The 27,187-nt window shown below is 37.2% G+C and overlaps 1 protein-coding gene and 1 long non-coding RNA gene across 2 annotated transcripts in view; both read right to left on the bottom strand.

The window, feature by feature from the left end:
* The window catches only part of LOC122673544, a 602,084-nt gene that overhangs the window by 514,136 nt on the left and 60,761 nt on the right, over positions 1 to 27,187 (bottom strand). The gene's annotated exons all lie outside the window — the stretch shown is intronic.
* LOC122673543 (alpha-endosulfine-like) lies at positions 12,350 to 13,355 on the bottom strand. The gene has a single exon (XM_043871431.1). The coding sequence runs from the start codon at positions 13,209 to 13,211 to the stop codon at positions 12,846 to 12,848; it is 366 nt and encodes a 121-aa protein (XP_043727366.1). The 5' UTR covers positions 13,212 to 13,355; the 3' UTR covers positions 12,350 to 12,845.

Genomic DNA, 27,187 nt, shown 5'->3' with positions numbered 1-27,187 from the left:
CAGGCAGATTCTTAACCAGCTGAGTTACCAGGGAAGCCCTTGGTTAAGTATATGCCTGATTAAATCCTTTTACTATATAAGGACAGATGAGATATTGGGGGACAATATAGCGTCTGTCTTAGTCTGTTCCTCTGGCTTATCAAACATGCATGGTATACTATCCAACAAAGAAAAGGAACTAACATGTAAAGGGAAAATAGAGGAAAGCATGTGAGCAGAGACAGCATGCTGATCAGGGAGGCCTTCAGAAAAGAACTGATGCTTGAACTAAGTCTAAGAGGAGTAGACAGTCACCAAGACCACAGATAGAATAAAGGCATTTAGAGGGAAAGAAAACAAAAGCATGTCATTATCACAGAGTGTGACATTTGCTATTCCATTTAGGGAATTTCAAGTAGTTCTATGAAGCCAAAGCATATGGGGGGGTAGATGGAGATGAGATTGGCTAGATACAAAGGAATCAGATAATAAACGGTCTTCTACAGCGAGCAAGGAATTTAGCCACTGCTCTGTAGGTAAAAAGCAAACGCTGATGGGTTTTAAGTAGTGAGGTGACATAACCATATTTATACATTTAAGAGATTACTCTAGTGACAATGCAGAGAATAGATAAGCCTGAAGATGAGGGTAAGATTTAGGAGGCAGTTTGACAAAAACAAGATTACAAAGGTATTACTTATGGCAATACTCATAAGAAATCAGAGCTTTAGGTGACAGATTCTGTAGGACTTGGCAATTAACTGATAGCAGAAATGAAGGGAAAGGAAGATTATTAATGCTTGGGTTGATGCAGCTTAAGATGGAGAATTCAAAATGAGATCATAGACACGTTGAGTTTGAAGGTACTAGGGATGCTAGGAAACAACTGAGTGAAGGTGACCAATATTCAGATAAAAATAAGGATCTGGAGCTAACGAGGTTTAAAATTGAAATGTGCATTTGGAATCATTAGTGTGATGATTCCATTGAAACATTTGACATCAATTAATGAAAATACAGAACTTGAGAAGACATCTGAGAATGGAAGATTGCTTAATACGTAGTGCCAAATACTGATAGTATCACAGACCTTGTCAAGCACTTCTGGGAGCCATAGGTTCTGGCTTCAAGGTTCTGGTCCATACAGGTAGCTAATATATTCAAATACATCAAAAGTCACTGTGATTGAGAGCTGACAGTGAATCGGTAAGGAGAAGGAATTCTGTTGCTTTATAGCTAAAGAAGGAGGAAGAGAATTTTAAAGTAATAATTATAAAAGGATGTAAGTTAGAAGATCTGGATGCATATCCCAGGTCACTCCCTCACTGGCAGATTGAGCTGGGGAGAGAAGAAACAGATCTTTAAAGAGATAGGAGAATGATGTGCAGAAAGAAGCAAAGCCAGGAAATTGAAAGTGAACACAGCCTGTATTTCCAACATGTTCTCAATTCATGGCTTTCCTTGGAATTTCTTCATTCCTACCTTTGAGTTCCACAAAACATCACTGTCATTTTTAATAGCTTTTTCCTTTTCCTCTTCAGTTCAGTCACTTAGTTGTGTCCGACTCTTTGCGATCCCATGAATCACAGCATGCCAGGCCAACCTGTCCATCACAAACTACCGGAGTTTACTCAAACTCACGCCCATCGAGTCGGTGATGCCATCCAGCCATCTCATCCTCTGTCATCCCCTTCTCCTCCTGCCCCCAGTCCTAAGCAAATTTATTTGCTTCTTGCAACAATAAGACTCTAACATACAGATACCATATCCTTTCAGAAAGAAAAAATGAATTTTCTCCTACATGGATGTGAGGAAGTGTGAGGAGGAAAGTGGGTAGAAATAACTATCCTTATCTATGGCAGAGATCATCAGGTACCATCCCATAGACATTATTCTCTTTCCTCAAAAGGAGAACCCATGTTTTAAGTGATAATGATGGAAACCACTCTGCAGTCTCTCTTGTAGCCAGGCTTAATATGTGACAAGCTTCTGAATGATGAGATGTAAGTAAAAGATGACATTAGAACTTCTTAGAAGACTGCTTAAAATATTATCATTATCAAACATTATCAAATATTTTATCAAATAATACCGAATATTATTATGTAGAAAATATCTTTTTGTCCTCTCTCCCTTCCTTTCTCCTGCATTCTGAACAGCTGACCTGAGGGCAGGAGTTTCAGCAAACATCTTGAGTCAAGAGGTGACCTTGAGAATGAAAGCCATTCACAGATTCGGAGAAGAAGATGGGAGGGGCCCAGATCTCTGATGACCACAGAGCCACCAAGAGAACCTAGAACTCTCTTCTCTGTTTATTTTATATGGAAGAGAAATAGATTCGTATCTTATTTAAGAGATTTGAAGCTTGCTGCTATATGCAGCTAAACCTAATTGCAGCAGATACTTTTTTAAAAATTGATATGCCTTTTTATAAATTATACAACTCCAATTCCTAGTATTACTACTGCATTTCCCACAGACTCTTTTCTTAAATTAAAAAACTGTTTAAGAACTCTTCTTCCTTAATAGGAGAAGTCAGAGCTATGTGATGGGGGAAAAATAGCCAAAAAAATTAGGAAAACTCTATTTAGATGCTAGTCATATTATTTTCATAAGCAACAAAACTTCAGGTACATTTTTTATCTTTACATTGAGAGAGCTTAATTAGATGGTATCTATGGGCTTCCCAGTGGCTCAGTGGTAAAGAATCTGCCTGTCAATGCAGGTGACAAGGAAATGCAGGCTTGATCCCTGACTCCAGATCCCCTAGAGAAAGAAATGGCAACCCACTCCAGTATTCTTGCCTGGAAAATCCCATAAACAGAGGAGCCTGGAGGGCATGGGGTGGCAAAAAGAGTTGGACACTGAGCGACTAAACAACAGCAATAACAAGGTCCCTTTTAACTGCAAGAATTTCTCTTATCCTGTATGTTTTTTTTTTTCAGAGAATTATCAAAACAATCAAATGTCTGATTATTATTTAGCAAACACATAGCACTGTGCCAGGCACTTAGCAATATTAATCACCAAAAGAGTAGGTGCCACTCAACTTGCCCAAAGTCACACAGCCTATACTTGGCAGAACCTGGGTTCAAACCCAGGAAGTCCAATGGGTCTCTGATCCACTATCCCAGCCTAACTCAGATAAATAGCCCCACTTAACCAGGTCACTCCAGTACAAGTGGTTTAAAGAACCTAACAGGACTTGGGAGTTTCATTTATGAAATATTTCCAAATGTGATTTCTCCCAACCCTTTAAACGCAGTATTGGTGAGCAGCTCATAGGACAGCAGGGACTTCAGAAGGTACCTGTGGCATGCTCTACACTAGATGGGGTGCGCAGTTTCCCTAAGAATTAGGACTGAAGAAACATTCTTAGAATAGCCTCTGGGGAAGAAGGGCGTTCATTCTTTCTAGTAAATCACATTTGCATTTTAAATAACTAGATAAATGAATAAACAGACCACCACCTCTCATTGTTTCAAGCTGGGCTGTATCACTGATCCTGCTGCTGCCTTGCAGCAGATGGGCCTGCTCTGGCATGTCTGACGCTGACCTGCCATGTCTCAGGGGCTCCAGCCACTCCCGCTCCTCACTTCCCTGGCATGCGAATATTGAGTTTCACATAGAAATGTGAAAAATGCCTTTAAGCTCATTGCTACATGAAATACAATATATTTGCCAGAGAAGCTGGACTCTCATGTTATTCATAAATCAATTATGTTTATCCTTAGCCCAGAAAGTACTAAAACGTTCTTTCCTCATTTTGAAATCCAATCTGATATCCACAGTAATTATGCTGCCTTTCATATGAATCACTGTCTCATACTGTAATCGTTAGTACTATGGCTGATTCATTTTCTGCCTTATAGTATTTGAAATGATCGTTTCACTTGTGGTAGGATTTTGGGAGTTATTGCAGTAAATCCTTTTATTCACTAGACTTTCCTTTTTTATCTCATCTTCAGTCTCTTTGTTCAGATTTTACACCAAAGTTTTACAAAGGCTGTAGCAAGTCAGAGAAGAACAAACTATTAAATCCTCCTGAAGCCAGCAAAGCCATACAAATGGATGGCGAAGCCTCCCTCTCCACCACATTTCATTGATCTCGCCTTTCCCACCCGAGGTAAACCGCACCCATCCTCTTATTTGCCCCTTTATTCCTCCTGAAATATAGTTGTGTTAATATTATGTGCTGAAACACTTAAAATATCTAAGTCTTTATTTCTGGTCATTTTCCAAATATACACAATTAGATATGAGTTATTTTCTAGGGATCATAGACCTTACCATTTTAGAAGAGCCACATTTAAAGACAGATGTCTGCTGCCCTGGAATCACCAATATCACATTATTCCATGCATATTAGGCAGGTGTCATGGGATCATCTTGGTTCAGACCCTCTGGAATGTAAGGCATAGTCTTGGGATTATGCCTTGCTGCCCTTTCCACATTAAATGTTCCACTGTCAGAATGAGTGGAGACAGGTGGACCCAACAAAAGGCCATCTAACTCGGACTGCCAACCCCCAGGTGGAATATAAGAAGATGGAAAAGCAAGAACCTTTGCGGACACTGTCAGTGCTGTAAGAAAACATTATGACAAAAGAGGAGACTTGATGTTGCAGATATTAATAAGGATCACTCCAGTGAGAAATTCCTTTCTGTGGCCACAGTCACAAGTAGATTCCATTTCAACATCCATGATAGCTATACATTAGGAGGGGTTGTTTGTATTATACTCCACTTAAGAGCTATTCCTTACCTTGAAAAGTGCTTACCTTGATGCTCTCTTTGCATTTGAAGCATTGGGCTTTTCATTTTAAAACATTAGGCATGAAATTACACCTTCATAATAAGAGTGGCAATTCATTGAATGTTTGCAGTGTGGAGGAGCTTTATAGTCACAATCCTATTTGAGTCTTAACACAACTCTTTGAGGTATTATCAACTCTTCTTTATAGATGAGGAGATTAAATATCACATATCTATTAGAGAAAATCCATATAAGAAATCAGGCTTATGGAGTTCCAAAATTCATGTTTTTAACGACATGGTATGTTTTTAATCTCACGCTGTATTGCCTTTGCACTCACGCATGGACTGCTCAAGAGCTAAACCCAGTTTTTCCCCAGGCCAGTATGTCTTGCTACAACCAGTTGGTTTTTAGAAACTTCATTTTTGCTTTCCACTTGCAAAGCTCACAGGGTTGTTTTGGTTTTTTAATGGAGTTAGAGTAAGTACAGAAAAATGACAATTGTACCCAAAAGCAGAATTTGTTTTAAGTGATATCAACCACTGTAATTTTCTTTATCAACACATTTATTCTATCACCACATAAAAAGATCCAATACCAGCTGATCTTTTATTTTGACTGAAGATGATCCTGCATTTTGTAAAATGACTGGTTTTATAAGATACAGAAGGATACACCTCTGTGCAATAGAACAGTTGGTCTTAAAATAGGCAGCTCCGCCATCAACCCTTCCCCCACCCTTGGCTTCTTATGTAGAGCTGCCGTGACATCTAGTGGCCAAAGTTTAGGGTAGATTTTCTTTATCCACACAGCATGTGGGAGCTCTAATTTAGAAGTGTATTTGCAACCTCACATAGCTAATGAAATTTTAAATCAATACCATGCTTCACAGTTTACAGCTCACTTTTGCATCTATCATTGGTTTATTAACTTGAATGCTATGACTTTCCTATATTACTTAGATTTTTAAAATACGTACTGTAAGTGCCACAGCAAAGCCATGGTTTATTCTGAGTATAGGAATGAATAATAGAATTTGATTCTTTACGCTTATCTTCTACAAAAGTAACAACTATTTAGATTAAGTGTCAATGGTTAAATCAAACTTACATTTTAAATAACAGTCTAAATAAACAAGTAATAAATTTGTATTATCTCAAATAATTTACAGTAAATTATTAATATACAAGTAAATTCTCTATGCCTCTTGCTGACTTAAGAATGATTTTTGCTAAATTAAAAAAAATAGTTAACACTATTGCAATAAGAAATAGAAGACTAAAAATTGGTTTTAAAAAAACAAAAAAACAGTCATTTTCAGCCGATTTTTTATTTCAAAGGTCTAGTCCCTAGTAATTACACTTTCTGAAGTTTAAGTTAAAAGATAACAATTTATAGAAACCAATATACAAATGACCAGAAGAATTTTTTTAATTTTTTTCTAATGCAATTTCTCAGCCTAACAAACTCCAAAAAGCCGAGTCTGAGAGAAGCCTGGTGCACAAATGGTTTATTAAAGACGACAGCTGCAGAAATACGGGCGAGAGACAAGCAGCACCAGGAAGGACAGGAGTGGAGAGGGAAGGAGGACCAGCCACACAAAGGCACAATGCGGAGTCGACCACTATTAGGTGCGAGATCTATGGGACTTTTCGAAAAGAATTATTGAATATACTGTGTCTCTGCTCAAAGGATGAAAAGGTGAAACATTTATCCATTAACTCACATTCCACATTGGTCAAGTTTTGTCCCATGGGTTGCAAAATCTCCCACACTTTCAGGTTGCTCATGTCTGTTGGAGCATCCCATGCTGCAGGTGTTAGAGGAGGCACACAAGGGCTAAGGTAAGGCGCTTCTGGTTACACAGAAAAAAGCAGGGCAACATCTGTGCCAACCTGTTCCCTGCAACCACAGCTGGAAGGAAAGAGAAGGCCAAGTGGATTCGCAGTGGTACAAGAGATGTCCAAGACAAGTGTATATAAAATTTGTGTTATGTTCATAATAAATGGGTCGTTCAAGCTGATTGTTATGGATGCTTTTATATTTAGTGGGCACTATTATATAATAGTAATAATAATTTATAATAAGTGTATAATGATAATAAGTAATAATTTATAATAGTGGGCACTATTAAATATGTTGATTAACTGACATAATCATCACTCTGGCCAATGCACAGTACAAGTCAAAATTACAAAAGATCTTGAATCAGTAGTAAAAAGCCATTATCTTGATTGACAACTATTTTAGTAGTACTGTCCAAATAATGCTCACAGTAGGAACTGTTATGTGAAACCATTTTAATCTTGCTTTAAAAATCAACATTAAAAAAAAAATCAACATTTAAAATCAATTATCTCAATGTGAAATCCTGATATGGTTGGGAATAACTGGCTGCTGGGAAGAAACTCTGTTAAGCTTTCATAGAGTCCCAAGAGCAGATGTTTTCCAGAAAGAAGATAAATGAAAGATAATGAGAGTGAGAAATAGAAGGAAATTAAAACCCTATCTTAGATCACCTGATGTGAAGAACTGACTCATTGGAAAAGACCCTGAGGCTGGGAAAGATTGAGGGCAAGAGGAGAAGGTGGCTACAGAGGATGTGGATTGGATGGCATCACCAACTCAATGGACGTGCGTTTGATCAAACTCAGGGAGATAGTGAAGGACAGAGAAGCCTGCCGTGCTGCAGTCCACGGGGTCGCAAAGAGTCAGACAAGACTGAGCGACTGGGCAACAACAGGTAATGAAAAAGAATTCCCAAAAGATACATGTAGATTTGTGCCTGCCAAAGGAAAGTTGGAAGTTCTACTCTTCTGTATGTCCCTGTAGTTCTCAAACTGATCACCTCATGGTCCTCAAAGAGCAAAGCTTTTGTTACTCCTTTCTTCATCACTGCTATCAAACTCAAGTCAAAGAATTAAATGTAAAAAATAGAATCATTAAACTCCTTGAAGACAATATAGGCAATTTTTTTTTTAATAATCTTCAGGATGAGGAAGGATTTTTCAGCCAGAAATCTTAGAAGACTAGTAAATTTTATTACCTAAATAGTAAAAACATATATGGTACAAAGATATGCCAAACAAAAAACCAAATACTTGTAGAATGTATGACAGACAAGTAATTAATATCTGTACTATTAAAAGAGCTCTATCAATAATCAGCAGACCGACTATTAGCTCTCACTTTAGACACTATCAGAATGAAAATAAATGAATATTTTCATTTTGTAATAAAGAATTTAATCATTGATGCTCCTTCTCTACTCACATAACAAAAACAATAGCTACAAATTGAAGCAGTCACCATTATAGTTTACTGGTTTTATTTAACTATAAATATATATGTGTATATATATACATAGAGAGAGAGAGAAAGGGAAGATGGACTATAATCATTTTAATGCTTAACATCTCCAATGTCATTTATAGGGCCCTCTAGTCAGTATACTCACAATAAAGTATAAGATGTACTACTTTTCTGGTACGTAGGATGATGAGAGTCTCCTAACAATACAATTTGTATTGCTATACATTATGCCAAGGTGAATATATCTTCTTTATAGGTTTATTGGGGTAATGATTGAGGCAATATATGTAACTTTTTGTTATTTAGTCGCTAACTCATGTCTGACTCTTTTGCAACCCCATGGACTGTAGCCCTCCAGACTCCTCTGTCCATGGGATTTCCCAGACCAGAATACTGGAGAGGGTTGCCCGTTTTCTTATCTGGGGAATATTCTCGACCCAGGAATTAAATCTGCATCTCTTGCATTGGCAGGCGGATTCTTTAGCACTGAGCCACCTGGGAAGTCCATATGTAAATTGAGCATCTCAATAAATATTTAAAAAAATAAAAGAGCTCTATCAAATCAGTAAATAAAAGAGGAACATCACAGAGTATACCAAAGAACTTGAATATACAATTAATGAATAAAAAATTAAAGAGCAATTAACATGAAAATATATCAATAGCTAACTAACATTTATTGAGAGTGAATTTACCAGGATATGTTTTAAGAGTTTTATGTGTGTTAATTCATTTAATCCTCACAACAATTGTACAAGGTTTATATTGTTATTATCACCATTTTGCAGATGAGCAAACTGGTGATAATTGAGAAGCTAAATAATTGGCACAAAGTCAGAAAGCTGTTAAGTGATAAAGATAGGATTTGAATTCACATAGACTCCAGAGCCTGGGCTCCTAACCAACTATACACCCTCATTATAAATCCAAGGCAAATGAAAACAATTTACTGCTTTCTATCTGGTCAGTTAATAATCTTTAAGATTATCAGTGTTCTGTGGGCACTCAAATTATTGAGGGAAGTGTCAAATGATACAGTCTTTGTGAAAGACAGTGTAGCAGTAAGAATAAATGTTGCATGTTTTCTCTGTGTCCCAGATAAACTTCTTGTAATAGCATAACCCAAGGAGATAAAGAATATTGGAAGGACTGATGTTGAAACTGAAACCCCAATACTTTGGCCACCTGATGTGAAGAGCTGATGCATTGGAAAAGACCCTGATGCTGGGAAAGATTGAGGGCAAGAGGAGAAGGGGACGACAGAGGATGAGATGGTTGGATGGTATCACCAACTCGATGGACATGGGTTTGGGTGGACTCCGGGAGTTGGTGATGGACAGGGAGGTCTGGCGTGCTACAGTTCATGGGGTTGCAGAGTTGGGACACGACTGAGCGACTGAACTGAACTGAACTGATAAATAGAAATGTTCTTAAAAGCATTGTTAATAATAGGAGGGAGAAGAAAATGGAAAAACCACAAAGTTCATCAGTGGAATAGTGGGTTAAACAAAGTGTAGCTACACAATGAATGAGCATACAGTCTTAAAAATGGGTGATCTATTCACTGACATAGAGAGGTCTGAAGATCACTGAGTATAAACTCTATTACAAAGCAGGATATAGTCTATGGTTTTCAACTTTCTACTGTCATAGGTCATGAAGGCCTTTAGAGTCCATAATGAAAAATGGCTCACTGAGTCACTGACTCTCAATTGCATAAGGGAAAGGAGCAAAATCCCTAGTTATAAAACTGTTGGTGTATAGTACAAGGCTATACATAAAGACATATGTATATATTTATACCATATATATATAAAAAACACCATACATATACCATATACATATATACACGTATACAACTCTATATGCATATGTTTGCTAAAAAAAAAAAAATCTGAATTGATCTTTGCAAAAACTCAAACTATAAACATTAGCCTGAATAACAGTACTGGGGAGCTATTTATATTTCCTTCCTCATATATTTTGTTTGGAATTTCTATACAATTGTATATTATCTATCAAATCAAGAAAGAAAATAATGCCATTTTCATCTGGAAAAAGAATTAATGCCTTTGATATGTTCTTCGTAAGCTGAGGAAGACACCACCATCTTTCTCTGTTCCCCATAGGTCATCCAAGTTTGTAAATACCTTATGGCTAGATTTCTCTTGTTTCATCTTTTGGGTTATTGCCATACTTGTGAATCTTCAAACAAGGGCCAATATATGTAAAATGAATGCTTCCTTTATAGATGACACTCTTAAATATTAAACCTAAATGATGAAAGCACAGAAGAAAAAAATGCTGAGCTGCTTTGTGACTTTCAAAGAGCCAAGTTCCTCCTCCCATAAGAGGTAACTCCTCACATTCCTTAAGGCTTTAGCAGATCCCTGTTCCCTGGAGGAGAAGCAGAGCATACCAAACTTAAGGAGCCAATGCCTCCCTTATACATTAAGAAGTCAATAACTCACTTCTACCAGGATTAGATCATTGATTCCAACATGATCTTAACAGAAGTGTTTAGTGGCAGTTCCCTCCCTGCTAAACTTCTTAGTATAGTATATTCTTAGAATATATCCTCCCAAGAGAGTAGCGGGGTAGATTCAAGCTAAGAAAGCTAAATCAACTCATCTTGGTGGGTAGCTCAGCCATATGGCTACTGAAAAACAGTCTATGTTGCAAAATGGGAAATCCTGTACCCTGAACCATCCACCAGCTTCTACTGGATCTAATACAAGCTGTAAAGCTTCTGATGTGGGATTAGGAATCAGAAATCAAATACCATGTAAAACAGATTATGCTATAATAAACCAAGTGAAAATTCAGAGCAGATTGGTTTTTTTCCCCCCTGTGGAAATATATGTATTACACACACACATGGATAAAATTAAAACGGCAAATAAATGTGAAAGTAAAACACATTTAAAATAAGGAACAGTCTCTTTTCCAGGAAGGTATACATAAATACCAATCAGATATGCAGATGACACCACACTTATGGCAGAAAGCGAAGAACTAAAGAGCCTCTTGATAAAAATGAAAGAGGAGAGTGAAAAAGTTGGCTTAAAGCTCAATATTCAGAAAACTAAGATCATGGCATCTGGTCCCATCACTTCATGGCAAATAGACGGGGAAACAATGGAAACAGTGACAGACTTTATTTTATTGGGCTCCAAAATCACTGCAGATTGTGACTGCAACCATGAAATTAAAAGATGCTTGCTCCTTGGAAGGAAAGTTATGGCCAACCTAGAGAGCATATTAAAAAGCACAGACATTACTTTGCCAACAAAGTTCCATCTAGTCAAAGCTATGGTTTTCCAGTGGTCAGGTATGGATGCGAGAGTTGGACTATAAAGAAGGCTGAGTGCCAAAGAATTGATGCTTTTGAAATTTTGTGTTGGAGAAGACTCTTGAGAGTCCCTTGGACTGCAAGGAGATCCAACCAGTCCATCCTAAAGGAAATCAGTCCTGAATATTCATTGGAAGGACTGATGCTGAAGCTGAAACTCCAATACTTTGGCCACCTGATGCGAAGAACTGACTCATTGGAAAAGACCCTGATGCTGGGAGGGATTGAAGGTAGCAGGAGAAGGGGACGACAGAGGATGAGATGGTTGGATGGCATCAGTGACTCAATGGACATGAGTTTGAGTAGGCTCCAGGAATTGGTGATGGACAGGGAGGCCTGGTGTGCTGCCGTCCATGGGGTTGCAAAGAGCCAGACATGACTGAGCGACTGAACTGAACTTAAATAGCCATACATAAATAGTAAGGATGTGCTTAGTTCGCTCAGTTGTGTCCGACTCTTTGCAACCCCATGGACTTTAGCCCACCAGGCTCCTCTGTCCATGGGGATTCTCCAGGCAAGAATACTGGAGTGGGTTGCTGTGCCCTCCTCCAGGGGATCTTTCTAACCCAAGGATCGAACTCAGTTCTCCCACATTGCAAGCGGAATAATTATATTAGAAAGTCAGTTATCCTTATTTTCAATTAAGATACAATAGCTATTTATCAAACATGCATATTTTCTGCACATAAAAATCATTTAGTCTTTATTTTTTTTTTTCTAGGTTGGTTTGTTTTTTTTTTTTCCCGTGGATCTTCTTGTTTGTTTTTTATTTCAAATACTGAGAAAGTCCCCTGGGCTCTGTGGTGCTCCCCACGCTCATCCCCTTTCTCCCACACTCACTGCCCTTCTTCCCGCAGCAAATCTACGTCAAGGACAGCACTTTTTCCCCACCCAAACAATAAACATTCAGCTCTTAGCCTGTTCTGCAGAACCAGAGGAGTCATCTGCATCTTTCATATTTAGACAGTTTCCTTTATCTGACATCAGGTCCCCAGTCATATCCAAGCTAGCAAGGCACTCTTCTACACAGCTCAATTAGAACCCCTCACCTTTAGTCCGCTTCACTCCCCCACCCCACCCCCACTCCACCCCAGCCACAAGGCTAAGGAGGAGGATAGTTAGGAATGTTTTTGTTATCAATTCTAAGTCCTAATTCATAACCCCTCACATCTCCCACTCCACCCTCTCAACCCCCCACCCCCAGGATTTCACTGAGATGTCTCCCAACAATTACTTGGAAAAAAAAGGAAAAACAAAAAAGAGTCAAGATCTTGGTGCTCGACCCAAGGGGCTCCATGCGCTGGGACACCGACGGGCAGGGGCTTCTGCCTCTCCAGCCCGCACCCGAGCCACCTCCTGACCCCTGGCTGCAAAAGCAGGGAGGGGCAGGAGCCAGCACAGGACCCAGGGGGCAGCGTCTCAGGATCTGGCGGAGCCCCGGGCAGCATCATTCGACTTGGCCACCCGCAAGCTTGCTGGTGACGAGCGAGGACTTTCTCTGGGGCAGATCCTGTGGGGTGGGGATGTGGTCATCGGTCACCAGGTTCTTGTCTGGTCCTGCACTGGGCAGCTGCTTATCCTTCATCTTGGCTTTGGCCATGTTGTAGTCTCCTGAGTCAAAGTACTTTTGCCCTTTCTGGAGTCTCTTCATGAGGAAGTCAGAGCCTCCAGGCTTTTGTCCTAGGCTTGGATATTTGGCTTTTAGCTTTGCCTCCTCAGCTCTCTCAGGGAGAATACCTTCTTTCTCTTGTGTGTCCTGCTTCTCCTCACCGGTCTCTTCCGTAGGGTTCTCCTCTTCTTGTTTCTGGGACATGGTGGGACCGGGACTGTGGAGTGTGGGGGGCCCGGGAGGTCAACCGGAGAAGGGAAGGGGGAGGGGAAACGGGACAACCAGCGCTGCTTCTTCAGCTCCTGTCACTAGGATTGCTCAGTCAAAAATCCATTTAGTCTTTAAAACAAATGATCTCTTCGAAATAAAAGTGACTGAATTCCTGTCAAATGTACATTGTAAAGCAATTATCCTACAATTAAAAAAAATTTTAAAGAAATATAAATTATATTTCTAAACATAATACATAAATTTTATATACTTTATATAAATATATTTAAATATATTTATATTTTTATAAGTATAAATTAAATTTTAAAAGGTGATTGAAGAGAGCTCATTCTAAGTCTAGATCAGCATTTAGCCTGCACAACTATTCTGGGTGACAGGAATTATTAATAGTATTTTATAGGTAAAGAAACTGAGACCAATAACTCTTATTGACCTGCTCAAACAGTAAGTAAACAGAAGGGCTGGGATTAGTGCCTAGGTCTAGACTTCTAAGTCCAAATTTCTTTTTGATGTATCACGCTTCCTCCTAAACATTATAGAGAAAAGTTTCTTATTCAGAGTAGGTGAGAAAGAGTTAGTAATCTGTGTATTTTTAAAATGCAAAAGAATACAACATACAATTGCTTCAAGACAGAAAAAATATTAGTAGGTTAGAAATACTATGTTACAGAAGAAGTTGTAATGAATGATTCTTGGGTGAGTTTAATTAATAAAGTAATAGAAAGATACCATTATGAGTTGATTCTTCTACGTAAATCCTGAGGACAGCACAGCAGCTACCAGGCTCAGGCTCCACGTTAAAGCATTAGTTGATGGTGAGGGGTGAATGGGACTACCAGTCTTACCCCAGGGAACTGGTTCTAAGTTTCCTCTGAGATAGAATATGTGAATCAAATAAAAACTAATAAGCCTGCCCTTTGAGAGAGAAGGGAATGATGAGACGTCTATTAAAATCATTGCAACCACAATGAGAACAGAGCCTTCTCAGCAAACATAGAAAAAATGTGCTTGGAGAAGAAATAAGGACCATTCGGGCTTGCAGGAGGGGTATGACTGTAATATCCACAACTTTCAAGGCTACATAACAAGATCCTATGAATGGGAGACACAGCTGGACATGAGAATTAAAGTCAGAGCAAAAAGATTGGCTTTGACTACTGTATAGGAGCAATGACAATCCTGCTGAGAAGAGTTTGTGAGCCTCCCAAGACCGACTAGAGATTTGAACAGAGACATTAAATGATTAAGCCTCTGGTACTCAGGGGCTTCCCAGGTGGCGCTAGTGGTAAAGAACCTGCCTGCCAAGGCAGGAGACATAAGAGACCTGGGTTCAATCCCTGGGTCAGGAAGATTCCCTGGAGGAGGGCACGACAACCCACTCCAATATTCTTGCCTAGAGAATCCCATGGGCAGAGGAGCCTGGCGGGCTACAGTTCACAGCCTCACAGAGTTGGGCATGAATAAAGTGACTTCAGGCACTCATAGCCAAAGATTAGGTATAGTGAAGGTTATGTAACATTGAGGTCCAAAGCTACAGTATTCCATGTTGACACGTCTCTAGTTCACACGGCCCATGAACCACATCTCTTCCACCTTGCTCCTCTACTAGCACAGCTTCTGCCTGGAAGAAGCTTGAGTCACACATCTGTTTTTTGGCTCACTGGGTATGTCTTAAGGCCCAAGTCCAGAAAAGTCATACCTAACTTCCCATATATCTTTGGTAAGAATTTAGATACATGGATACTCCCAGCTATGAGAAAGATTGGGGCATGGCATTCTTATATTCCAGCTAACATTGTGTAGTCTTTAGTTTACCTTATAATTTACCTTATAATTCTATTATTATGTAAAGAGAGAGCAAATTTTTGTGATCAATAGTCTCTAACTGTCAACTAGTAGTCTTTAATCTTAACCTTCATTTACATGCCCACAACTGTACCCCTCCTCTCATAAAACAAGAAATTTGGAAAGGAACATAGTTCACATGTATATGATTCTTACAACCTTTATGTATATAGTATATAATCCACAGTACAAGTTCAAGAAACTCATAAGATACTATTTGTTTTATGTTTTGTTTTTTTGGCCACGAGGCAGGGATCCCTGACCTGGGATCAAACCTTCACTGCCTGCATTGCAAGGCGAAGTCTTAACCACTGGACTGGCAGGGAAGTCCCTCATAAGATATTATTTGGATAATATGTCTGAACCGATGCCTAGAACAGCAAAAAGCAACCCTCACATAACAGAATCTAAACTTGGACATAAAATATATTATTGCAGTATATTTTATAATTTTTTATCTTTAGAAGCTAGCTTTTATACATTTATTAAATCTATGAAAATACTTATTAAAAGCATGATCATCTTGATAACTCAACATTTTTTTCTGAAAGGAAGGGAATCCAATTCAAACAATCCCTGATTACACAGTATACCTGGTTGAAAAATTCTAATTATATGATATATAGCTGCTTTTACTAAATTCAGTCATGAGAGTGTTGATTTTTACTAAATTCATTTAAATAAGTTATGTACATAGACTACCCTAGAGAAAAAACAAAGTATGTATAGACATTTTAAGTAAGATCTTTTCAGAGTATTGTGTTAAAACCCATCATATCAGGAATTTAATATTAAAAGTTTCTAAATGTGGCTGAGTCTATTAAAAATTCATTGGCTTAATGACTTATTTATCTTTTAATTGAAGTATAGTTGATTTACAATACTATATTAGTTTCAGATGTACAATATAGTGATTCAATATTTTTATAGATTATACTCCACTTAAAGTTATTATAAAATATTGGCTGTATTCCTATGTCATATAATATATCCTTACGGGTTATGTGTCTTATACATAGTAGTTTATACCTCTTAATTGCTTACCCCTGTCTTGTCCCTACCCACTTTCTGCTCCCACTGGTAACCACTAGTTTGTTCTCTATATCTATGAGTCTGTTTCTGTTTTGTTATATTCATTCATTTGTTTTACTTTTTAAATTCTACATATAAGTGATAACATACAGTGTTTGTCTTTCTCTGACTTATTTCACTAGGCATAATATCTTCTAAGTCCATCCACGTTGTTGCAAATGGCAGAATTTCACTCTTTTATGGCTGAGTAATATTCCATATGTATGTGTGTATATACCATATCTTCATATGTATATACATATATATAAATGTACACCACATCTTTTTTATTCATACCTCTGTTGATGGACACTTAGGTTGCTTCCACATCTTGGCTATTATAAATAATGCTGCTATGAGCACTGGGGCACATGTATCTTTTTGAATTAATGTTTTCCTTTTCTTCATATATATATACCCAGGAGTGGAATTTCTGGGTCATATGGTAGTTCTATTTTTAGTGTTTTGAGGAATCTGCATACTGTTTTACGTATGCTATACTGTGTTCAATCATGTCCAATTCTTTGTGACCTCATGGACTGTAGCCCGCCAGGCTCCTCTGTCCGTGGAATTGTTCAGACAAGAATGCCGGAGTGGGTTCCATTTCCTACCCCAGGCAATCTTCCTGACCTAGGGATCAAACCCACATCTCCTGCACTGTCTGCATTGCCAGGCGGTTTCTTCCCCGCTGCGCCACCTGGGAAGCCCCCTGTTTTCCATAGTGGCTGCACCAATTTACACTCACATCAACAGTGTACTAGGATTCCCTTTACTCCAGATCCTTGCCAAAATTTGCTGTTTGTGTTTTTTTGATGATTGTCATTCTGATGATGTGAAGTGATATCTCACTGTGATTTTTATTTGCATTTCTCTAATGATAGTGTGCTAGCCGCTTAGTCATGTCTGACTCTTTGCAACCCCATGGACTGTAGCCTCCCAGGCTCCTCTGTCCATGGGATTTCCAAGGCAAGAGTACTGGAGTGGGTTGTCATTTCCTACTCCAGGGGCTCTTCTGACCCAGGAATCAAAGGAGTCTCCTTCGTCTCCTGCATTGGCAGGCGGATTCCTTACCACTGCACCACCTGGGAAGCAATGAAACACTGTTTCCTATGTCTGTTGGTTATCTGAGTATCTTCTTTGAAAAAGCCTTCTGCCCATTTACTACAAAACTACAGTAATCAAAACAGTATGGTACTGTCACAAAAACAGGAACGGGGCTCAGTGGAACAGAACAGAGGGCCCAGAAATAGACCCACACACCTATGGCCAACTAATCCACAACAACAGAGGCAAGAATATACAACAGAGAGAAGACAAACTCTTCAGTAAGTGCTGCTGGGAAAACTGGACATCTATATGTAAAAGAATAAAATTAAAGCATGTTCTCACACCATATGCAAAAATAAACTCAAAGTGGGTTAAAGACTTAAACATAAGACTAGAAACTATAAAACTCCTAGAAGAAAATATAGGCAAAACACTCTTCAACATTAATTGTAAGAGTATTTTTTTGGATCTGTCTCCTAGATCCAAAAGATGGAGGAGAAAAGAAACAAAAGATCTAGGGCAAAAGAAACAAAAACAAACAAATGAAACCCACTTAGACTTTAAAGCTTTCACACAGCAAAAGGAACCATGGGCAAAACAAAAAGAATATACAATAGAGAAACAAACAGACTCTTCAATAAGTGTTACTGGGAAAACTGGACAACTACATGTAAGAGAATAAAATAAGAACATTTTCTCATGTCATATACAAAAATAAACTCAAAGTGGATCAACTGCCTAAATGCAAGACTATGAATAAGAGAAAATGTTTGCTAACGATATGACCAATAAAGGGTTAAGATTCAAAATATGTAAACTGCTTACACAACTCAATATCAAAACACAAACAACCTGATTAAAAATTGGGCTGATCATTTTAAATACCTCAACATAATTTTCCAAAATAGCATTAATTAAATTTACTGAAATAATATTAAACTATTGCTTAACATTAAAGAATGTTTCCTTTCTCAACCAGCTAATATGGTATCATGTATATGTAATTTTAAAACTGCCTGCACCATTTAACAGTCTATTCTGTTTTAAGTTACATTTTAATTAGACATTTCTAATCCATATGATTAAATAATTTTGAGATTATTTTAGGAGAGAAATGGACTTGAACAAACAGGAATCCTGATAATTATAGTGCAGGTTACTCTCAGCCAAAAATAGGTTAGGGAAGGTTTCCCAGTCTAGGTTTTCTCAAGCAAAGCAAAAGTATGATAACAAAAGAATACGCATCTCCACCTATGGACAGAATATAAAGGATATAAAATGAAATCTCTCCTTAGAAGTCAGTGAAGCATCTGAATATAAGGTTAAGAAGTTGCCCCAACTGGCACTGAATGTAAGGTTTTTTTAATTTTTGTTTTATATTTTTGAAAAGTGTTTCCACACACAAAACGGAGAAGTTTGGTGAACTACTTTTACCTCTGTTTATCCACAGAAAAATATAATCAGACTAGCAGCAAAACAGGCTCAACACACACTATGCCAGCAAACCCTCGATCTTAAATTTAAAAAGAGAAGAAACAGACTCAAAGACAGTTGTTAAGGAATTCTGGCAGAATCTCTTCAGAGAGAGAAGTTAATAGGTGTAATAAATGACCCAGGGCACTGGTAGGAACAAATTATATAAATAAACTTAAGAAGAAGTTATACAAAAAATGTGGACCCAAACAAATGTGAACCTGTAAGTTACAAACGCAAACTCAGGATGGCATGGCCTAGTAAAAGCTGTTTGACCCGCCGCTCCTCTGTTCTTTTGTCAGTTACAGGAGTAGCCTCTTAAGATGTCACTTTTACAAATGTAAGCAAAATAATTTCATAAAGAGATGTTTTGTCTTATTAAACACTGCCCCCAGTACATAGTCCAGATTTCCCTCTTAGCTTGAAGGAAAAGTGAATGAATATTGGAGCAGAAGGTTTACATTAAAGTTTTTATTTAAATTATCATTACTATGGGCTCTTAAATCACCTAATGATTCGTTTGCTTTGCAAACCTAAAACAGAACTTTTTAAGATAAACTTTAACTCACTACAAATCATAAAATTATTTCCATATAAAGTCTGTTTATTAAATGTGTTAAACTGTTATATGGTCCCTATAAATTTATGGAAAGGCAAAGAACTGCTTGGAGGAATACCTGCAAAAGCAATATACATCATAAAAAAACTTTTACACTGTGAAAAGAGAGAGTACACAAGGATATCCAAGGATGGGAATTGAATTACTAAGGCTAACATGAGCCAAGATGATCTCATTTTATGTGAAGCCATCCTTAAAGGCAAAGATTACAGCCCTAAACTTTATCTATTAGACTTTCATTATTTTGGCTAATTCTAAGAAGAGGCATTTCAGACTTCTTCATCTCCTGATTACAAGGAATTTAATGACTGACTGGGGTTCAACAGCACATAGCCCTTTCCCCATTTTTGGATGCAAACAAATTCCTGAAAGATATGGTTACAAATTACCATAGCTCCCAGCAAAAGATCATAACGTTAATATTTCAGCATCTCTAGAATATACCTATTAATTGTAGAGATTTTAGCTGTAGATACAACCATAGCCTTCCCTGATAGGAACTATATATGGCCAGGTTAGCTTTCTAACACCTTGAAACTGTCATGTTAAGTCATTATGAAAAATATTAGGACAAATGCCCTGTTTCTGCCAGATTTCCTAAGTAAAGCTGCACCGCTCCATCAACCAGCAGACATTATCTTTTTTCCTATGACAACCTCAGTAGGAACCAACAACAGGAACTCTGTGAAGGCTCAGAGCTCCAAGGGGACTATCTGGCAGATTCTAGAAAGACTCCTTTCTGAATGAGTAGCTGTGACACCTACCAACTATTTGGTTGCTATACAGACAAACCGTGTATCTTTTTCCTCCATGATTTCACTTCATTGGTTCATGTCAGAGGATTACCAGCCTCAGAGAAAATATCACTTGAGAATATTTTATGACAAATCCTCAGTCTGTGGTGATCAGAAATTGATTTTATTTCCACATTCTCACAACCACAGCTAAAAGTGAAATTATTCCTAATCTCCTACTACACACCAAGTCAAATACTCACGAATGCACACAACACAGAGAACAAGTTGTATAGTCATCCAGAATATTTTCTTATAAATAGATTTGTCACCTTACTTTGTTAATTTAATTGCAAAAGGAATATGTTAATACTTTTCTGATTACATCATGAGGTTATAATGAAAATTAAGCTCTTCTAAGTCTCTAAAGAACCCATATCTCTTTGGATACAAAAACCACCCAACACATGATGTATCTAAAATACCTTCCATGTGTGTCATACAAGTTTCATAGGCGATGAAGACATTACACATGACTGTCTTGAGACAGTGACTGGTTTCTTCACTGTCAAGGAACAAAGGAAAAAATATTTGCAAGAGGCTTCCATCTGGATATTACAGAACCTGAGTATTACTCTGAACAAAACTGATCCTGGAAGTGGTTAGATTTTTCTCATTGCTATCATTTTTTGACAGGTGTGGTGTGATACTGCCAAGTAAAACATATATTTAAATGCAGTAATCCAAGAAGAATGGTGAGTTATGTAGTCTGTATTTTATAAACACAATTTCATTTGATATGTATGCGTGCTCCTCACCAAGATCTTAAAAGGAGAATAAAATGCAATTTAAAGTTGAATTAATATTTAGGACACACTTTCACTTTCTATTTAATTCTCAGAAATAATCATACAATATAGACATTATTATCTCTGTTTTCTAGTACAATGACTGAAACTCAACTGTTGAGTGATTTGTCCAAGGTTATAAAAAGTTAATAGTTGATGGAATCTGATTTTGAATCCAGGATTTGAAATACCAAATCCAGAGTTCCTTCCACTACTCCATGTTGCACCCTTACACAACACTCAATATTCTTTTCGGCTAAAGGACAATGCTAAGAAAAGCTCACCATATGACTCCACGTATGACTCAGGGTGCTTGTGTGAATTTCCATCTTATGAGGTTCGTTGAGAGATAAGGAAGCAGCCAGGAGAGCCGCAGTAAATCCTTAAGTGTCATTCAACAGGAAACACCCCAGAGCCATTCATTTTAGCCTTGGCAAACTAACTTTTGGTTTAGTTTCCTTTTCTGGATTTCATTAAAAGATGGTGTGTATGTAAATCAAAAAGCATAGGAAGAATGAAAATTGGTTAAAAAAAAAAAAAGTCTGAGTCAGTAAAGATCAGTATTTATTTTATAATTGCAAAACTCTTTATAAAAAACAATTATTTCTGACACAGTTTATATAAATTCATGTAAATTAAATTTTAAGTTCCTTGAAGGAATTAATTACTCAGAGGAATACCTTGGTATAATTTTTGTAAGCAAATATTAATCTTGAACATAGCTACCTGTGGGCAACATAGCACAGTGCCTGATAGCAAGGACTTCAGAAGCAGACTTCCTAGGATTTCCTTCCGACTCCTCTGTTTACCAAACATGTAGCCTCGAGCAAGTTACTAACCTCTCTGTGTCTCAGTTTCCTCATTTGTAAAATCAGGGCTGATAAAAACAGTACTAATAACAATCTTAAGAGTTATTATGAGAGTTAAAATGAATAAAAGTATATATTAAGTACTTGAAACTGTAAGTACTGGCACATAAGAAGTATCAAACATGTTAACTAAAAATACTGTCACACTGCTTAAAACAATATACATTTCTGTTACAAACAGCTGCCTATTTGGATCTGAATAGACATTATTATAAATATAATAATAATGATATAAAATTATCATAACCATTTATTTGTTATTATTATGAGGCATGGGCTTATGTAGTTATGTGCTAAGTCACTTCAGTCGTGTCCGACTCTTTGTGACCCCATGGACTATAGCCCGCCAGGCTCCACTGTCCATGGGATTCTCCAGGCAAGAATTCTGGAGTGGATTGCCATTTTCTCCTCCAGGGGATGCTCCCGACTCAGGGGTCAAACCTGAATCTCCTGCATTGGCAAGTGGGTTGTTTCCCACTAGCGCCACCTGGGAAGTATCATAATCAAATAAACTACATTATTTTTAAATTTATTTATTTTTAATTGGAAGATAATTGCTTTATAATATTGTGTTGGTTTCTGCCATACATTGACATGAATCAGCCATAGGAATACATATGTACCTCCCTCTTGAACCTCCCCCTCCACCTCCCACCCCATGCCATCCTTCTAGGTTGTCACAGAGCATGCCATTTGAGCTCCCTGTGTCTTCAACAAATTCCCACTGGCCATGTAATTTCACATACGATAATGTATATGTTTCACTGCTACTGTCTCAATTCGTCCCATCCTCTCATTCCCCCTCTGTGATCACAACTACATTTTTGACCACTATACTGTATGGTTCCTTGGATATAAGCCAAATCTCAGTCTTAAAGACATGATGAGTCCAGTTTTCAGATACATGGGCAAAAGTATTGAGGACTGCATAAGTAAGGCTATGAGCTGAAAAGAATAAAGACATAGATAGAGACTATATACTTAAAGAGGCATATATATATATATATATATATACACACACACACACACACACAATAGATGCATTTTTAAAAGATAGTAACTTTATAGAAACAAACCTGACCACTAAAATGAAATGACAATTTGCCTACCTGAGCATTCCAAGATGACACTGTTGACGCCTTAAAAATTGCTCCTGCCCAGATGCCAAAAGGACTAAAGCTCTACTTTTAAAAGACTCATGCCATTGAATAAACTTTGTCCAATTCCTTTTAAAAAAAAAAAAAAAACAAAATTGCTCCTAAGAGCATAAGTTAATTCAGGTATAAGAGACTGATCAGTGTTTATTCCAGGAAAATGAAGAAGCACAAGACAGAAGAGCTCAGGCTAGTTTAGTACTCTTCTTGGGACAGGAAGAAGAAGGCAGACACAGAAAGTAATGAACTAATAGGGGATCCACTGAAAAAGTTTAGAACAAGCCCTGAGATTGACTTTCTTTTTTTCTTATACTCTAAGCCAGGCTTGGGAAACTTTTTCTATAAAGGCTCAGATAATAAATATTTTAAGCTCCATAAGCCATATAGTCTCTGTCACCACTACACAACTCTGCCAATGCAACACAAAAGCAGCCCTAGATAATACTACACAACAAATGAATCCTGCCCCAGTAACACTGTATTTACAGATATAGGCTGTGGCCAAATTCCGCCCTCCAGATACAGTCTGCTGACCTCTGTTCTAGACCAGTAGCACTTGGGATTTTCTGATAAAATCCCCTACCATATTGCTCCCACATAAAATGTAATTAGTAATAAAGTTATTTTTTAAAAAAGCATCTTTGTAAAGAGAATGAAAAGAGCATATATTAATGTGTTTAAATCTTTAATCCAAGTAAAATGCAGAATAAACCCAAAACTCTACACAGAAACCCTGTAATAGAACACACAGGCCCCAGATTGTTGCAAACTGGTGTTCTGGAATTTGAGAAAGTCCTTGTGGCTCAGAGTTTCCTGCGTGTGGACCCATCACACAGATATGTCTCAATTTTAATAAATAAGGAAACAAACTTTAAAAACGTTAAGGAACCCAAAGTCAAGCTGGCCAACAGAGACTCTCTATTGAAACACCAGACTTGTCTGACTTCAAAGCCCATGCTGAAAAAGAACTTTGACTTATTTCTACCAATAGGAAAATCAGTCTTCACTAGAGTCCATAAAGCAACATTAATAGATAAGTACCTATTGTAGGTAAAGCAGGATTATTTCACAGGGTTTTTGCTCTGGAGGTGCTTGAATAGTATCAGAACTATAATATTTAGTGTTACATATTTCAAGAAAATGTAGAATATTTACACCTAACCTATATTTTTGTTACTCTCAATATTTCAAACAATTCTTTTATTTTGGAAATGCCAAAGCATAAGTTGAATATTGATTTTCAGAGTAAGATGTATTAATATTCAACTTAAAGCTATATATTAATAAAGATGAGTCTTAGCAGAAGAAAGAAAAAATCCATTTAAATTTTGCTAAACACCAGGGGGAAACAGAATTGGTAAATCCATTTCAAAACATATACAGGGCTCTTATCAAATAACTTTACACATGTATACAAATTAAATACTTGGGGAAATTTCACAATGTAAATTTTAAAAGAGTAATTAGAAAGGCAGATAGGGCTTCAGTTCAAAGAACTACTTCTTAAAAAAGAGCATTTGCGATAACTCACTAAGTGAAACATATGACATCATGGTGTACATTTTATTTATAAGAGATTAGCTGGTTACATCCTAAGAAAAAAGACAATACACTGCGGATTTTCCCTAGGCTTTTGAGATTATATTATGCCATTGATTTCTGTATCTGTCATCATATTGCAACCTTAAAATGTATTGCTGACCTGGTATAGACTATCACACATCTTTGAGTAGGGTTACTATAGCACTAAGATTGCAAAAGGATCATGACCAAAAGGTTACAATTTATCATTATTATTATTGAAATTTTGAAAACAATTTCAATTTTATATAATTTCTTCTTTGATATTCAGACAGTTTCTATTGACTAAAGCACATATATTCTTTATAGGCTTTAAAAAAATATGATTGCAGAAATTCAATAATGACAAAGTAGATAATTTGGACAAATTGCCAGAAAAACTGAACAAAATATAAAAACATATTCTCCAAGGCACTGGAAAGCCAAAAAATAATGAAGAGTAACCAGGACAAGATTTGGGGAGACTGAGAACCAAGGAGATGAGCCTGACATTTTAAACTACTTACTCTTTGGGGGCAGGTTTTCTAGTCATTCAGTGAGTAAAGACTCTGCCTGCAGTGCAGGAGACGAAGGAGATGTGGGTTCAGTCCCTGGGTCAGGAAGATCCCCTGGAGGAGGGCACGGCAACCCACTCCAGTATTCTTGCCTGGAGCATCCCATGGACAGAGGAGCCTGGTGGGCTACAGTCCATGAGGTTGCACAGAGTCGGATGTGACTGAGCACAAGCCCATTCTCTGAGGGAACTGACAGATCCAGAAGGGGCAACTTGATGACTAAGAAGCTGAACTCTGCTGATGGCAGCCTTGAAGAGGCAGAAGGAAGGAGTTGGGGTCCAGAGTTACTAGCTTCTTTTAATTAGTGTCTGCATGGCATATCTGAATTTAAACTCAAGTTTTAATTATTATTTACATTAAGTGAAAAATAAACAATTCCAATTAAGAGAAAAAGATCACTGGATTGAGTTTTTTTGTTTATATGCTATAATTGACAAAACTAAAGCAAAACGATACAAAAAATAGAAAGTAAAAGACTATCAAAGGGATGCCATGCAACTCCAACCAAAAAACATAGTATAATATACAAAAATAAAACACAGAAAATTTGAAGGCATTCCCAGAGATAAAACAGCATATTTCATGACAGAAGTTTAACTCGCCAGGAAAATACAGTAACTCTAAAATGTATACATATTACAACACAGCCACATAATGTATAAAAACAAATTAACAGTACTATAATGAGAACTAAAGAAATCTACAATCATATGGAAGATCTTAACATATATGTTTTAGTAGTATTAGGATAAACAGACAAAATATCAGTAAGAACTTAGAATAGTTGAACAATTAATAAACTTGAACTAATTCACTGACAGAGAACACTGCCCTCAACACATGCTGAAATGGCATTCTTTTTAAGTATGTATAACTTATTTATAAAAATTGGTCCTCTTTTAGACCATAAGACAAATTTTAATAAATTTTAATGAACTGAAATCTACAGTATGTTTTCTGGCGAATTAAGGTAAAATAAGTTCTAAAAACTTTCAGAATATCCCCCCTACATTGGAAATTAATCAGTATATGCCAAACCTTTTATAGATTTAATATAATCCCAGTTAAAATTCTAGTAGGCTTTTGCTTTGTTTTCTTTATTTTGTTTTGTAGAATTTGACAAGCTGATCCAAAATGTATATGAAGATAAGAAAGGTCAAAATTATCCTCATATCAAGAATTATATAAAACTACATAATTAAAACAGGGTTTCCTGATGGCTCAGTGGGTAAAGAATCTGCCTGCAATGCAGAAGACACAGGAGACATGGGTTCAGTCCCTGGATCAGGAAGAGTCCAGGGAGGAAATAGCAACCCACTTCAGTATTCTTGCCTAAAAAATCCCATGGACAGAGGAGCCTGGCAGGCTACAGTCCAAAGGGTCACAAAGATTCAGACACGTAAAGCCAAGAAACATTCACTTATTTGTGGAAAGCTGATTTATAACAAAGATGGGACTGCAAAAGAGCAAGAAAAGGATGATCTTTTTGACAATTTGTGTTCAGACAAATTGAAGGCCCTTGTGGGTAAAAAAATAAAAAGTGACCTTTACCTCATACCATGTACAAAAATATGAAATCCAAGTTATACAAGCTTCTAGAATATAATATTAGAGAATATATTTATGACCTCAGGGTAAAGAAAGGCTTCTAAATCAGAACAGAAAAACCATGAAAGAAGGAGTTGATAAATTGGACTACGTTAAATCTAATCATAAAAGATCATGAAAGAAAGAGTTTTCATAAATCGGACATTAAATTCAAAACTTCTGTTTTTCAAAAGATACCACGAAGAGAGTGAAAAACGCAAGCCACAAACTGAGGACGACAACTACAGTAAATATAATGAGCAGCAGACCCAGATCCACAACAAATTAATGAGGAAAAGTCAATGCAATAGTAATATGGGCAAGAGATTTAGATAAGTGCTTCACTCAAGAGGATATCTAAATGGCCTATAAATATAAAGAGTTCTACATCACAAGTAATGAAGGAAATGGAAATTAAAGTCACCATGAGATACCACAGCATCCCATTAGAATGGCCAGAATGAAAACATCTGATAATATCAATATTTGAAAGTATGCAGAACACTGGAAATTCTAACACTGATGGCAGAAGTAATGTTAGTAGAAAAAACTTGGAAAATAGCTTAA

This window comes from Cervus elaphus, chromosome 17, assembly GCF_910594005.1.
Source record: "Cervus elaphus chromosome 17, mCerEla1.1, whole genome shotgun sequence".
Lineage (NCBI taxonomy): Eukaryota > Metazoa > Chordata > Mammalia > Artiodactyla > Cervidae > Cervus > Cervus elaphus.
The sequence above is the reverse complement of the archived record's forward strand: the minus strand, read 5'-3'. Positions and strand labels throughout refer to the sequence as shown.